At 48.9% G+C, this 14872-nt stretch overlaps 2 protein-coding genes across 2 annotated transcripts; one reads left to right on the plus strand and one right to left on the minus strand.

Moving 5' to 3' along the window:
- Positions 1-792: 792 nt before the first annotated feature.
- ccdc47 (coiled-coil domain containing 47) lies at positions 793-7594 on the minus strand. Its single transcript, XM_030348560.1, has 13 exons — positions 7339-7594; positions 5818-6119; positions 5374-5475; positions 4980-5154; positions 4216-4337; positions 3980-4045; positions 3697-3798; positions 3424-3534; positions 3214-3299; positions 2978-3036; positions 2773-2882; positions 2174-2341; positions 793-1448 (listed from the first exon to the last, which is right to left on the minus strand). Exons 2-13 carry the CDS (start codon positions 6109-6111, stop codon positions 1368-1370), a joined length of 1476 nt encoding a protein of 491 aa, XP_030204420.1. The 5' UTR covers positions 6112-6119; positions 7339-7594; the 3' UTR covers positions 793-1367.
- Positions 7595-8010: 416 nt separating this feature from the next.
- On the plus strand, positions 8011-12406 carry dcaf7 (ddb1 and cul4 associated factor 7). The gene is made up of 7 exons (XM_030348794.1): positions 8011-8394; positions 8625-8783; positions 8923-9034; positions 9138-9256; positions 9539-9748; positions 10804-10921; positions 11083-12406. The coding sequence occupies exons 1-7, from the start codon at positions 8257-8259 to the stop codon at positions 11253-11255; spliced, it is 1029 nt and encodes a 342-aa protein (XP_030204654.1). The 5' UTR covers positions 8011-8256; the 3' UTR covers positions 11256-12406.
- The last annotated feature ends 2466 nt before the right edge of the window (positions 12407-14872 follow it).

Below are 14872 nucleotides of genomic sequence, written 5' to 3' on the forward strand. Positions count from 1 at the left end.
GACACCGACCCGACCGTCTCCCACTAAGTTCAGGTCAAGGGTCAGGGTTAGGCTCCATGTCTCATCCCTGGGGAACCATAGAGGTTCTTAGACACCCATGTCTATGGTTCATAGACTAGTAAACGTTGATATCGGGATATGGATCGCTATTGTCAATGTCTGAGTGGGCTGAACATACAATAAAGCAACAGCAGTACGAGTCATTGTTATATTAAACACATTTTTATTTATAATATACTTTTTGTACACATGTATTAGTACAGATACCTTCTATCACACAAGCGCGCGAAACGAATGTAAACGGAAACAATGGTGAAAGCTGCCACAAGGGGGCGCCATTTAGCTGTCAGTAATTAACGTACATTTTGTTGAATCACTTTCCATGCATCACAGCGCCATTACACCCATTTAGACATAATACCACTACTTTGATATAACATTTCCTGATTTAACAATATTTTTCATTATGATGCTGCATAAATTCGTTAATTCAAACCTCAATCTCTTGTTTTTGGGATTCAAATTACAAGCAAGTTAACTTTTAAGACCCTTCTACAGGTGATGTACCCTAAAAAAACATCTAGCCTAGTGACACACTGTCGGCTCCAGGTTAAATTTAGTAGACTACTCAACCTCATCAGCAGCCATGTCTAAAGATAGCCTGCTAAAATTAGCACACGTCGAAATCAGTAATGATCTACACAAACTTAATACCAATTAGGTTAACATCGGAATGAGAGTTAATGTCTGGACTAATCTTGGAAAAGGTCAAACTCAAAATGAAACAGTTAATGAGCGTCAATGCATTTTATTCGATTTGTTCGCACATTCCATCAGAGACAGACACAGCCCATGAAAAAACCAATGACAAAAATATTAATAAATAAAAAAAGAATAATCGTTTGATAATTCCCAAATTCTCATCGATTCAAATGCCAACCAGTGTTCTTTATTACATTTAAAAGATGGCCGTCGCATAGTGTTCGTTGGAAGTACAAATTTAAAAGGCTCACTGAGCTACGTCGCTTGCGGACTTCGGAGAAAGATTGTTCCAGAGGGAAGAGGAAGAGGAGGGGGAGGAGGGGGGGATGGAAGTTGCCGTGATTCTGCCGCAACGGATGTGATACTCCGTCAGCCTCGACACAAAAACACCGTTCCCCCACAGCCCGACACACTCACAAGGAAGCATGTTTCCATGGAGACAAAGCCTAGGGGGGTGGGGGGGGGGGGTGTTGCGTGGTTGGAGACCGTGTGTACATCAGTGAGAGCAGGCAGAGGGACGGCATGGGGCGCATTGGGTGTGCTTGTAACCCCCCCCCCCCCCCCAGCTTCTCCTCCTCCCTCTCATCCCAGTAGTGGTCCTTGTCTCACATGGCTTTCACTTTGATCTGCTTCATCTTCATCTGCTTCTTCTCGATCTTCTTCTGCTCGCGGCGCTGCGCGGCTTCCTGTGACACGAACACAAACGGCGGAACGGTTAATTGGTTTAATTACCGGTGAAACAAGAAGCCCCCCGTCAAGAGGTAATTGTCTCAGGTTGAATCCCCGGGAATAACACTTTTATTCAACGAGAAACAGACCCGGCTGATTGGGTGGACTAAAAATATCAAACTCATTACAGCTCCCGTGACCTCGTTTATCACACCAACGCACTTGACAAATGAATGCTATACATTTGTCAACTCATTCATGCATCTAAACAAATATGTAGCTATTCATTCAGGCAGCTGTACATTACGCCAGCTACACATTCATGTAGCCCCATATTCATGTAGCCCCATATTCATGCACCACGCATTCATGTACACATTCATGCAGCATCGCTTTTATGCAGCTACACATTAATGCACCACACATTCATGTAGCCCCATATTCATGCACCACGCATTCATGTAGCTCCATATTCAGGCAGCTACACATTCATGCAGGCAGTTACACATTAAGCCATCTACACATTCATTCAGTTACTCATTCATGCAGCTATACATTCAGCCAACTACACATTCAGGCAGCCATACATTAAGCCAACTACACATTCATGCAGCCATACATGAAGCCATGTACACATTCATGCATCTACACATTCATGCAACCATACATGAAGCCATCTACACATTCATGCAGCCACACATTCATGCAGATACACTCATGGAACCATCTACAAATTCATCACCTCAAGGCGGCGCTGTCTCTCGGGGTCCTCCTCGCTCATGATCCTCTCCTTCTCTGCCCTCTTCTTCTCCTCCCGGCGGGTCTGGGCGGCCTCCTGCCGCTGGGCGTGGGTCTGCTTCAGGAAGTTCTCCTCCACGCGCGCACGGTTCCGGTCAGCCTTCTGCTTGCCCTGGACGCACAGACGCAGACGTCAGGACGGACGGACGGACGGGGATGATGAAAAGCAGCCTAAACCTAAAACTATCTAATAATAGGTCAATAAACATGCACGGATTCTCAAAAATGTAGGCTTCAACTAAAAAGCGAAAGGTACCAAACATATTAAGGAAATACTCTTGATCAAGTGTCAGAATAAAGAAAGTTTGTTTTGTAAGAACAGCATTTCACAACATCCTGTCAACTCTCATCAGTATAGAGCATCACTTGCTTCACCCGTACAAAAAGGAGACCATATCACGTCTCAGCAGGGCATTTCAGTCGTAACCAGCACAGACTTCTGCACCTCGATTGTAACAAACAGGGTGCAGGAAAAAAAACAACCTGCTGAGATCTCTCTGATGGGCGGAGTTACAAACAGAGGCCCCGCCTCCTACCACTCACCTCTCGATTGAGGCGGAGCTTCTTGACCTTGTCGATGCTGTAGATCACCATGTTCATCAGAGGGAGCAGGCTGTCCATGTCTTTGGGGGAGGTGTTGCCCATGCCAGGCACTACACCCATACAAAGAAAGAGATGTTAGATATGGACTAATATTAACAAAAACCAGGCATGTGTGACAGAAAAAGGTCAGCGAGAGTTCCCTCACCATTGAATGTAAACTGAAGAGTCTTCTTGGTTTCTGGCAGCTTTAATGGCTGTCCCTCCCTGCAACGCAAGAAGAATACCATGAACACCAAAACCATGTATATAATCCATACCATATCATGAAAAACAATATAATTTCTACCATAATATGCATGGCATTATCAGGTATATGATTTCTACCGGACAGTTCACACAACTCTTTAAAAACCGACAAAAATCAACAGAACAAGTACGTACTCTTGCATAACTTTTGGACCAGAAAATTGGTCCGACAAATGGATGGATTCAATCTTGTCAGCATGGCTGGTAATAAAATGTACCATCTGAAAAACAAATGAAAAAAAAAAAAGGGTCAGTCAAAGTAGATCAGTATCTCCACATACGGATGACACATAAATGTTCTGTCGACACGTAAACATGGGAAAGTAAAAGCAGAAGATGGCTGACCTTGCTGTCCATCACTCCATCTGTGACCTCGCCCATCTCGGTGAGAATGGCAAGGGATTCTGGGAGGCCATACTTGGCTCCAGATTTGGGCTTATCGCTGCAGAACTCACTCTGCAGAGAGGTAAGGAAGCACAGGGAGTGAGTCATGGATCAAAAATGTTGCTATCACGGGCAGGATCACAATGCCAACACCGCAGAGCAATACATAGAGTACAGATGGCGTAACGTAAGATCCATGTGAACAAAATGACAAGTCGTTTAGAAGAGGGTTACCAAGTCCTGCATGTCCTTCTGCATCTTCGCCATGGCCTTCTTGGTGCCCACGGCGAACACAAACGTGTCCATGTCGTCATCGTTCAGCGTGACTTTAATTTGCTACGGACAGAAACACAGAGCCATGGTAACGTGATGGTTACTAAACATCAACAAGCAGCTTCGGATTTTTCGGACGTTTTAAGGGGAGTGCATGCATGGACGTTAGTATGAATATTAGCTGTGCTGCGAGTCTCGGGTCAGGGGGGAGGGATGGGGACTGTCCCTAGGCCGGGTCACCTACCACTTGATCACAGGCTGGCCTCATCATCCTGGCCAACACGTTCAGAAGGTCCTGCCTCTTCAGGAACTGGAGCAAGGGAGAGGAGACATCACATAAGAAACCTAGCCGAATAATATCTTGTGTATAACATGACAAACGTACCGCACACACGCATTCCAACAAACACACTCACATGGGTGTGTACACACACACACACACACAAACACTCAGTCAGATGTGCACACACACACACACACCTTGAGCTGGATGAGCATGCCCTCGCAGCACACACGGCCGGAGCACCACAGGTTGTAGATGTGTTCGTTCTCCTGGTTCAGCTTCCCAGTGCTGACCGCGTCTTTACTGGTCCCATCATCACCTGATCTCACACACACACACACACACACACACACACACACACACACACACACACACACACACACACACACACACACACACACACACACACACACACACACACACACACACACACACACACACACACACACACACACGTTAGAGGCAGAAACACCTGAAGCAGCGTCCTGAGTGAACACGTCTATAGCGGAAGTATTTGACCGGTAAAGAAATCCTGGCTTACATTTTTAAACTAATTTCTCGCCCAGTAGATTTACCCACTCCGACACAATTATAAAAAGTTAATATTGCCCCCCCCCCCCCCCAATCCCCGCCTGAAAGGTTACTCCTACCTCCCATATTGCATAGTGTTAATGTTGCAACAATCATTGCAAAATAAACAGGATGTTGCAATGAGGTGTGGTTTTATTGGTAACGATTTGTAGCAACATTAACAACATCAACATAAACTACTAAGACGGTACCGACCCACTAAGGCACCAGAGGTGTGTTGTTATCGGTCATGATTTGCAGAAACATAAATTACTACAACATAAACTAATGAGAAGGTACCAACCCACTAAGGCACCAGAGGGGTGGTGTTGTTGGTCATGGTTTGCAGCGACATAAGCAGGCCCAACATAAACTACTACATGGTACTGACCCACTAGGGAGAAGTTGCTCTCCAGAAGCTCCCGGTGAGAGTTGAACCAGGTCTGGGCCAGCCGGCTGTTCTTGTTCTTGCCGATGATGTAGTTCATGATGTAGGCCAGTAGCCCGGTCACCATGAGGATCTCCATGTAGTAGCTCTCCCAGCTGTTCTGCAAGTGGGCGGGAACCTAAAGGTGTGTGGGTGGTGGGGGAGGGGGAGACAAAGCACAAGCATACTTCATAACCATGGCAACTGTCAAACTGTCGAAAAGGTGCAGTTAAGGGAGAAGATTCACGTTCAAGGAGAAATAAATAACTCAAAGCCATAAGGCTTTCAATATGGGTCACCCAGGGAAAAGATGATAACGTGCGACTGCAGCGTATAAAAGGAATCACTTGGGTCTTACCTTGTGGATTATAAGCGGGTCCTTCATGGAATGGCCCGGTTTGTCCATGTCCCCGATGCCCTCAAACTCCTCCTGATCGTACTTGCTGTACATATCTTGATCCTGAGAAAAAGAAATAGGATGATAATCTCAATGAGCGTAAACAGAAGTCCCCATGAACCTGTAGCCTCGCCATTGGAGAGCAGTCATAACCCGTATGAAATGGAACACACCAAAGAACCGTGATGGAAGATGAACAGATAGGCCTTTCTCAGAAGAGAAAATGTTTTTCTGTTACTTTCAACTGGATTCCGCCAGAGCGAAGAGAGCAAGAATGTCAGTTATTTAATCTGATTATCTTCAGTTCAATTCAACACAAAGCCACGCCCATCTGTGTCAATCAGTTGCTCCCCAGCCAAAGTCAGACTGACGTCCATTGCGATGTCGAGGACCACGGGGACTTACATTGTTGTCCGACTCCTCAAAGCCGTCCTGCTCTTCCTCCAGCTCCACAGTGGCCTCGTCTTCGTCCTCCTCTTCCTCGGGCAGTGATGAAGATGGAGATGCCCGTGGGGGCGGGGCCGTCTCCGTCTCGGCGGCGCCGTCCTCGTTCATGTCCTCGAACTCGGCAAAGTCGTTGTCGTCAAAGTCGGCGATGTCCTCGCCGTCGTCAAAGTCGTCGTTGTAGCGCCCCCTGGAGTACGGGAGGGCGAGTAGCAGCAGCAGGACAGGCACCAGGAGGAGGTGGAAAGCCCTCATGGTAGCAACTACACCAAGACGGGGTGACAGAGACAGGGAACACAGTAAATAAGGGAGTAGGAGGGACAGAGAATGTCAAATAGAGGAAGCGAGAGAGTTAAGGAATCAGGTTGGCTGCGAAAAGGCAATGGCTTGAAAAAAAACTAACTTGAATGAGCAAGTCGGTTAAAGATTGTTTTCTGATTCAACAGTTACATGCGGATACAATTAGGGTAACCCAAGCCTTCCGTAGAGATGCAATATTGGTGAATTTAACGCCATTAAATACCAACAGATAAGAGTTTTGATCATGAATAAGGCAGTCCATGGACCGAATGGCAAAAATCGAACGTCGCTTGCGGCCAAGTTTCCACCAATTATGGCGATCTGGTCTTCAGAATCTATACATTTTTCGAATAAATTGAAGTGTCGATACACTATCCAACAGAAGCAGTTCAAAGCCCATGTACACGCACACACACACAGGATCCTCCAGTGAATCCTCCATCCATGCCAACTTGCCAAGGGAAATATGCACCCTAGGGAAAGGATTAGGTAAGCCTTCATAGCCGCAGGGGGTAACACCACCTGACCGATGTGGACGAGTGCTCAGCTCATGGTGTTTTGCATTGCATCCACCATCAATTCTACATGACCACACGAAAGCTGCTCATCAGGTCCGCCGTCGAGCTGCTAACTCACAGCGGGAGGGGTCTAAACTCTAACAGAATAAAGAAAGAATCCCCGTGGCTCGGTCGCAGATCCCAGTATGAGGAATACGTATACTAATAAGGGATTAGTGGCTCTTACTACTACTACACGATCTCGTTTCCGGCCAGAGAGTTGTTGATTAACTTTACTCGACGACTTACTACAATAACCTGTGAGACCATGGGTCACCTCACTGGTTTTGTCGCTATTCGCAAATCGTTTAAATTAACAACTTATCAAAATGTTTCGTGGATGAAAACCATTCATTCGTAGGAGCATGGGCTTCGTGAAACTCCTCGCATCGTAGATCCTACGAAGCCAACCACCAGCCCCCATCCCCCCTAATACTCACTTACTACGACTAGCAAATCTGGCGTTAGCATGCTAACGGCTAGCGACACGGCGTTAATGTTGTGGGAAGCTAACAGCTCCGTTCACTCCCGTGGCGCTAGCGTTACCATGCTAAGGCTACTGCGAATGTGACGAGCAGCTAAACATCACCAAATTCAGGAATCACCGGAGGAAGAACGAAAGTACCTGGCAAGACGTATTTAGGACTGAGGAATGAATCGGCAGACTGCTGTGGCCTGACCGTCAACCCGCTCCGTTCAGCTACTTGACAGCGTTCTACCCACAAGGCAGTGCGGCGCCCAGGTCTCCTGTGTGTGAGAGGGGGGGGCGGCTGCGTTACACTTCTCTACCACTAGGGAGACCAAGGTCTCCTGTGTGCAGTGTTGCCAGATTGGGTCAGATTGGCTGCAGCCAGTGTTGCCAGATTGGGCTGGAAATATGGCCCAATCTAGCAACATTACGTGTGTGTGTGTGTGTGTGTGCGTGTGTGTGTGTGTGTGTGTGTGTGTGTGTGTGTGTGTGTGTGTGTGTGTGTCTGTGTGTGTGTGTGTGTGTGTGTGTGTGTGTGTGTGTGTGTGTGTGTGTGTGTGTGTGTGTGTGCGTGTGCGAGTGCGTGTGCGAGTGGGGGGCGGCTGCAGTATAAGTCTCCACCACTAGGGGGTCTTCTTTGTCCCCTTCACCATACTTGATGGACTTCAATAGTTAGATTTAGAAAACTGTTGTCCAAGCGACGCGAAGGACGTTGGTTGATTTCAATGCAATATATTCATTTTGTTGTTTTATCTCTAAATAAAGCGTGAGCGTTATGCGCGTGTGCAAGCGGGGGAGGTTTTTGACCGGGGTTTGAGTGGCTTTCAGGCCGCGCATGCGCAGCGTCGTCACTCGGTCACTGCTAGCAAAGATGGTCTTTGTCAGCTAAACCACTGAAGAAAACATCGTTCAAGGCGAAGCATACACGGGTTTAATGACCGTTTCGGACACGCTTGTTGAAATCTTAACACACGGTCGACCCGAAGCCACTGTAATTAAATCTCTGACGGTTGTTTTAATTTGCGTGGCTGCTCGCTAGCGGGTTCGACGACAGCGTTGTCGCTCCAGCCGAGGATGTCGCTGCACGGAAAGCGGAAAGAAATCTACAAATACGAGGCGCCATGGACGGTGTACGCCATGAACTGGAGCGTCCGGCCGGACAAACGCTTTCGCCTGGCCCTCGGGAGCTTCGTGGAGGAGTACAACAACAAGGTGAGTCCATGTTGGGTCTTATCTTTTCTCCTTCGCTGATGCTAGCTAACTGTTAGCCTTCTGGAGCTGCAGCGGGCCGGAGCGCCCTGCGTGTTGTGCACACTGTGTTGTCACCTGCACATCGCGTATCATGAAACAAAGTGTGACTCGCTGTTTGTTTATAAATGCATAATATCCAAACTGATCGTCCCATCGATGCATTGTTTATACCCCCCTCCCCCTTCATACAGGTTCAGCTGGTGGGTCTAGAAGAGGAGAGCTCGGAGTTCATCTGCAGGAACACCTTCGACCACCCGTACCCCACCACTAAGATTATGTGGATCCCGGACACCAAGGGGGTCTACCCGGACCTGCTGGCCACGAGCGGGGACTACCTACGCATCTGGAGGGTAGGCTCCTATTAAGATGATTAACTAAATACAATCGTAAATGCACTCACAATTTGCTTTTCTGCCACTGTATGGCTGGATGGATGGTTGGAGACTTGGTAAAATGTCAACTTTGACACTAAGTTCATTCCCATTTCAGGTGAGCGACACTGAAACACGTCTGGAGTGCCTTCTGAACAACAACAAGAACTCAGATTTCTGTGCCCCACTCACCTCCTTCGACTGGAATGAGGTTGATCCTAATCTCCTGGGTGAGTGAACCCGGAACTGAACTCTGCACTGCTCGCAACCCAAATTGGTTAAGGGAGTTCTACTACAATTGCACTTTCCTAACCCGGTGGTGTTGATTTGCAGGCACCTCTAGCATTGACACCACCTGCACCATCTGGGGCCTGGAGACCGGACAGGTGCTGGGTAGAGTCAACCTGGTGTCTGGCCACGTGAAGACCCAGCTCATCGCTCACGATAAAGAGGTGTGTGTGTGTGTGTGTTCAGTCAACGGACTCTCTCTAACTTAAGAGTGGAGCTGCATGATGATACCCTATGGTGTCCAAAACTCCCATGTTGGATAATGTGACAATTTCTCCTCACTTTGCTCTCATTATTACCAGTTAGGGTTACATACTACCTCTTCACCTCACCTGTGCTGTACTTTAGTCTTCTATCAGCCGATGGGCTCCCCACACTGACGTGCAGTGGCCAGGTGGTTGAGGACGCCCTGTGCCGTATGCTAACACCCGGCTGTGCGTCCGCAGGTGTACGACATCGCCTTCAGCCGCGCCGGTGGCGGGCGTGACATGTTCGCCTCGGTGGGCGCCGACGGCTCTGTGCGCATGTTCGATCTGCGTCACCTGGAGCACAGCACCATCATCTACGAGGACCCCCAGCACCACCCACTGCTCCGCCTGTGCTGGAACAAGCAGGACCCCAACTACCTGGCCACCATGGCCATGGACGGCATGGAGGTGAGTGGGCGCGCCGACGGCGGTGGCCATGCAGCCGGGGGCGGTGCGTTTGCACCGGCGTCTCTGTGGTCATTGGGCCCTGGGGCTGAGAGGTTTCGTAGATGTGTAAATTATTTTCTGACATTTTGCCGTTGGCGGGGGGGGGGGGTGAGACGACTGTGACTGTGGCTGTTGTGTCAAGGGGCCACTGGGCCCAGCTACCACTAGTGGCCCTCTTTTTTTCTTGGCTCATGATAGGCCTCTGATCTTTGTGAGCCCAAAACAATAAATCCCATTGTCTTGCGCCTACGCCGATCGGGGGGCCTATCATGAGCCAGTATTAAAAATAATATATATATATATATGTAAGGGATAATGCCCGACGAGGTGTCCATTATCAGGAATTAATGGACGACGTGGAGGCGTGAACGGTTGCCTCCGCGAAGTCCACGCGGAAGTGACCGCTTATACCACGGTCACTTACCAACGGTGACCAAATTAAGACCATTAATTTATATTTGCATGCGTTTTACAATCTGAATATAACGTTTTCCACAAAACATACATTTGTTTCCCTGGTTACGCCTGAGGGTCCGACTAATACCCGGAACCACCATTACACGCCCGTTGGGTTCTCATGCAACGGAAACGTTGTTCACTCCTCCAGTAATTAGGACGGACCATAGCTACGGCTTTAGAACGGGAGGTAGCGGGAGGTATTATAGTCCGCTGAGCTTTGTTTTGTTTCCCGTTGATATGGTTACTACTATTTTAGAGACGATACGCCAGCTAGCGCATTAATTGAGAACGGTAAACAGACAATTTGACGGAACTACTTGTCCAGGTGTCCGTATATCAGGAGTTAATGCACACCCTGCATCCAATCAGAATCGAGTATTCCCGCAGACCGTGGTGTGTATATATATATATATATATATATATATATATATATATTTGTTTTACGAAAGCTCATGATAGGCCCCTGATCGTCTTAGGCCCTGGGGCTTCAGCCCAGGTAAGCCCGTGCATTAAGGCGGCCTTGCTTGTAACCCTGGGTGTCTCGGTCTCCGTGCCAGGTGGTGATCCTTGACGTGCGTGTCCCGTGCACGCCCGTGGCTCGGCTCAACAACCACCGGGCCTGCGTGAACGGCATCGCCTGGGCGCCCCACTCCTCCTGTCACATCTGCACCGCCGGTGAGCGCACACACCCTGGAACCGCCCCGTCCAAACGGTCGCCGTCCTGACGGGCCTGGCCCCCTGGTTCTGAGCTAAATCCCCGGCCTTCCAGAGGGCGTATCGCAGCCTAGCCTGTCTGGGGCGATGGTCAACTCTGTGTCTTTGTTTTCTCCTTCCAGCCGACGACCACCAGGCGCTGATCTGGGACATCCAGCAGATGCCCCGGGCCATCGAGGACCCCATCCTGGCCTACACCGCCGAGGGGGAGATCAACAACGTGCAGTGGGCCTCCACCCAGCCCGACTGGATCGCCATCTGCTACAACAACTGCCTGGAGATCCTGCGGGTCTAGCCTCCCCCCGGGACGTCCCGGGCCCCCGGGGGGAGGGGGGGGGGGGGGGGGGGAGAGAGCGCAGCTTGAGACTCAGACATTACTTCTCAGACGGGAGGTCGCGTGGTCCTCGTCCTCGGATCTCAGCGGGAGAAGGAGCCGGCAGCGAGAGACTCTCATGGCTTATGTTTTCCTTCTTCTTCTTCTTCTTCTTCTTCTTCGGAGTCGCACTCCACCGCATCCAGCTCCTCTTTATCCATGTTTACGCCTTCAGTCCCCGTCCGTCCGTCCGTCCCCCCCCCACCTCCATTGTCTTCTGTCGAACCCACTCCCCTGCTCGTATTTATTTGACTCACTCGATGGAGTTCAGTGTTTTCGGAGTAGTTGTGATGAAGGCCGCAAGCGCTTTGAACTCTGTTGTGCAGTTGGCAGTTCACATAAACGTGAAAATAAATGAAAAACGATATACTTTCTCCTTGATGTTAGCTCTCACTTCAGCCCGTCATGAGATTATTATGAAGTTGCACCACAACATGATGTGTATGTCTTGGGAAAAGGTTGGCCAAATCTCGGAAGATTATCTCCTAGATATGTATGAACAATTTCATTTGGGATTTATTGGTTGTCATTCATTACCAGTTGATCAGGACCATCAGAAAAATTGTAAACTACACAGGATGTTTTTCTTTCAGGATATTTGCATCCAAAGTCGTCCAGTATTGCGATCGTTCTCAGACGAGCGAGGTAAATGCTGTTCTGCCATAGTTTCCATATTTGTACAGTGTATTTGGGCAGTTTTTACAGGTCAAATACTCCATCCACACTAACCCTTTTGGAACAATGTAGTTCAGTCTCAAACCGTTAAGACTTTGGATTTTCTTTTTTTGGCTTTCTTTTTTATGAGTTATGAAGAACAGCATTTTCTGCTGTCCAGTCAATGAGATCTGCATCGTGGTCTGGGAGAATAGTAAAACGTCTTTATCCAATCTTGTTTTACTGTTTTCTTAGAACTTTAAGGTCACGACCTTGTAGCATGCCAATGCAAGGGGAAATGTACATACATATAAATATATTACCTAAGATATTGTTGAGTGTTCATGTTGTAGCCTTTTTCATAAAGTTTGTATTATTGAATTTGCTCTACTAATAAATGGTATTCTGTGCCCTAGGAAGAATGTCTTGTGTCCTATTTTTGTTAGAAGTAATACTGAATTCATAATATAAGCAGAAGCTTTGATAGTTTGTGTTCCTAAAGACTTCTTCAATGACTGATGGTGGTTTTTTTATTGCTGTTCTGTTTGACCCTCAAACATAAGATGCACTTGTGCTAGTTGTGTCGTGTACATTCACACATGAGTTTTCCTTCAAATTGGACAGCTGGGCTGTGCTCATCTAAGGCCTATACAAAGCCATGGTCAGAAGCCAATGTTCGTAGCATACCTTCCAGCTTACCAAACCCACACTGATCCATTACTTTAACACATACTACGACAACGTGGTCGGGGAGTATCTGATTCATTCACAGGAACGTCTCTGAAGCAAGTGAACCCGCCCCTATACTATTTCTGGGCCTTGACGTGGCTTGTTCCTGTGCGTCTTCTTCCCCTGCTGAGGTTTGGATAGGCAAGAGAATTAGGCAGCAGCAGCCGAGACAGACAGCGAAGGAGAGCACTGCTGAGTTGGCCATTAGGCAGACCACCTGTTTGACACCGGATCCTCTGCGGTTGGGGTGGGGTTCACTAGGGGGCGTGCTTCCACCGCCCACCTGCCCGGTTCCTCTCCAATCAGCCCTCTCATTGGACCGCCGTTCCCTCCTGGAACGCTAACAGACGTAGCTCTTTTAGCATGTTTCATTTTATTCGACACGTCTCCGGCGCCAGCAGTCGGCATCGATCCAATAAAACATCAGCTATGATGGAAGTGTGCAATAAATAATCTTTAATCTAAAAAACAAAAAAGGATAAAATTACAATAGTAAGGAAATTGTGCTTCGATAAAACCTCATACAGGATTATAAACAGTTTAAAAGGTTATTACATTCTCCTGATTGTTTTGCAGAGTTAACGCCCACGGTCATCAGAGCAGGTGCAGACGACGAGACGTCACACTGAGTGCATGGGATTTACATCTTCATCATCCTCATCCTCATCTTCGTCACCTGTCGCCCTACTTCGGCATTCCGGCGTCGTTTTCATTTCAAGAGCGTGATGACCAGCCTTACAGAGGGTAGGTGGACAGTGTTGAGACGCATTGCATGGAAACAAGGAGCAACCACTGTCCCGTTGACTAGAGAGCTGTCCCAGAATAGCTCTCAGCCCAGTTCATTCCGTTGCACTCTGAACAAAATGGCGTAACATTTAAATAACATTGACGGGACACAGTAAGGTTGGCATCACAAATCAAGTACGAGAACATGATTCAAGATGATTCCAATGCCCTGGTAAAAATGCAGACCGCGAATATCAAATACATGTTATTGTCTCTAAAAAGTAGTGGACGCTATCTAAAGTGTAGCAGCGTCGATATACAGTAACATACTGTGTATACTCTGTTGTATCGTATTGTTCCGTCCTGAATCCTGAATCCTTTGCAATGGCTTCGATGACTACTCTTACCTAAGATAGGGGCTTGTTAGATACAATATACACTAGACTTGGTTAATCACTTCATCAGTCACGTCCAGAAAGTGTGCCTCCATCCTTCCTCCTCACAGTGTTGCAGACGTTGGTTCACAACATTACATTTACATTTAGGGGATTTTTCAGACGCTTTTATCCGAAGCGACTTACAACCATTCATTCCCACAGCGACGGCGGAGTCGACCACGCAGGGCGACAGCCAGCTCGTCAGGAGCAGTCAGGGTGAGGCGTCTTTGCTCAGGGACACCTCGACACTCGGCTAGGAGGGGCCGGGATGGTAACCGGAAGCAACCTTCAAGTTAGCATCCAACCTGCTCCACCTCCTGAGCTCCTGCCCACGAAACATGAATAGTACGACGTCCTACAGGCTGTGTGGCGCTCAAAGCAAACTTTGGACACTCTTTTTTAACATTGAACCAAACAGGAAACGGTATCTACTCCATTTTGATCCTGAACAGGAAGGCGTCCAGATTCAAACAGTGAAAGGACGGACGGCCGAGCGCTGCCCTCGTATTTAACAATTATACATCAGTCCGTACACCATCTATTAATAACGGGTATACCGACTGAGAGACAGGTAAATATATGTGCTGTATACGTGTCTGATGTCCCCTCAGGTTTATTCGTCAACCGCAAGGGGGGGGGGGGGGGGGGGGGGGGGTGGGGGGGGGGGGGGGATGGTGGGGGGGTGTGGTTGGGGGGGGGGGGGGGGGGGGGGGGGGGGGGGGGGGGGGGGGGGGGGGGGGGGGGGGGGGGGGAGTGTCCTGGGTCAGGGTTCCGGTCCGACCTTTGACCCACCAGTGGTCTCTCCCATCAAGCTTCTTTTTCTGTGGGGAATCTGAAGGAGGTCCTTCCAGTGAATCACGGAGGGGGGGGGTTGTTTCAGGTTTTGGGGGGGGGGGGGGGGGGGGGGGGGGGGGGGGAGGGGGGGGGGGGGGGGGGGAGGGGGGGGGGGGGGAGGGGGGGGGGGGGGGGGGGGGGGGGGGGGGGGGTAGGGGG

This window comes from Gadus morhua, chromosome 2 (assembly GCF_902167405.1).
Source record: "Gadus morhua chromosome 2, gadMor3.0, whole genome shotgun sequence".
Lineage (NCBI taxonomy): Eukaryota > Metazoa > Chordata > Actinopteri > Gadiformes > Gadidae > Gadus > Gadus morhua.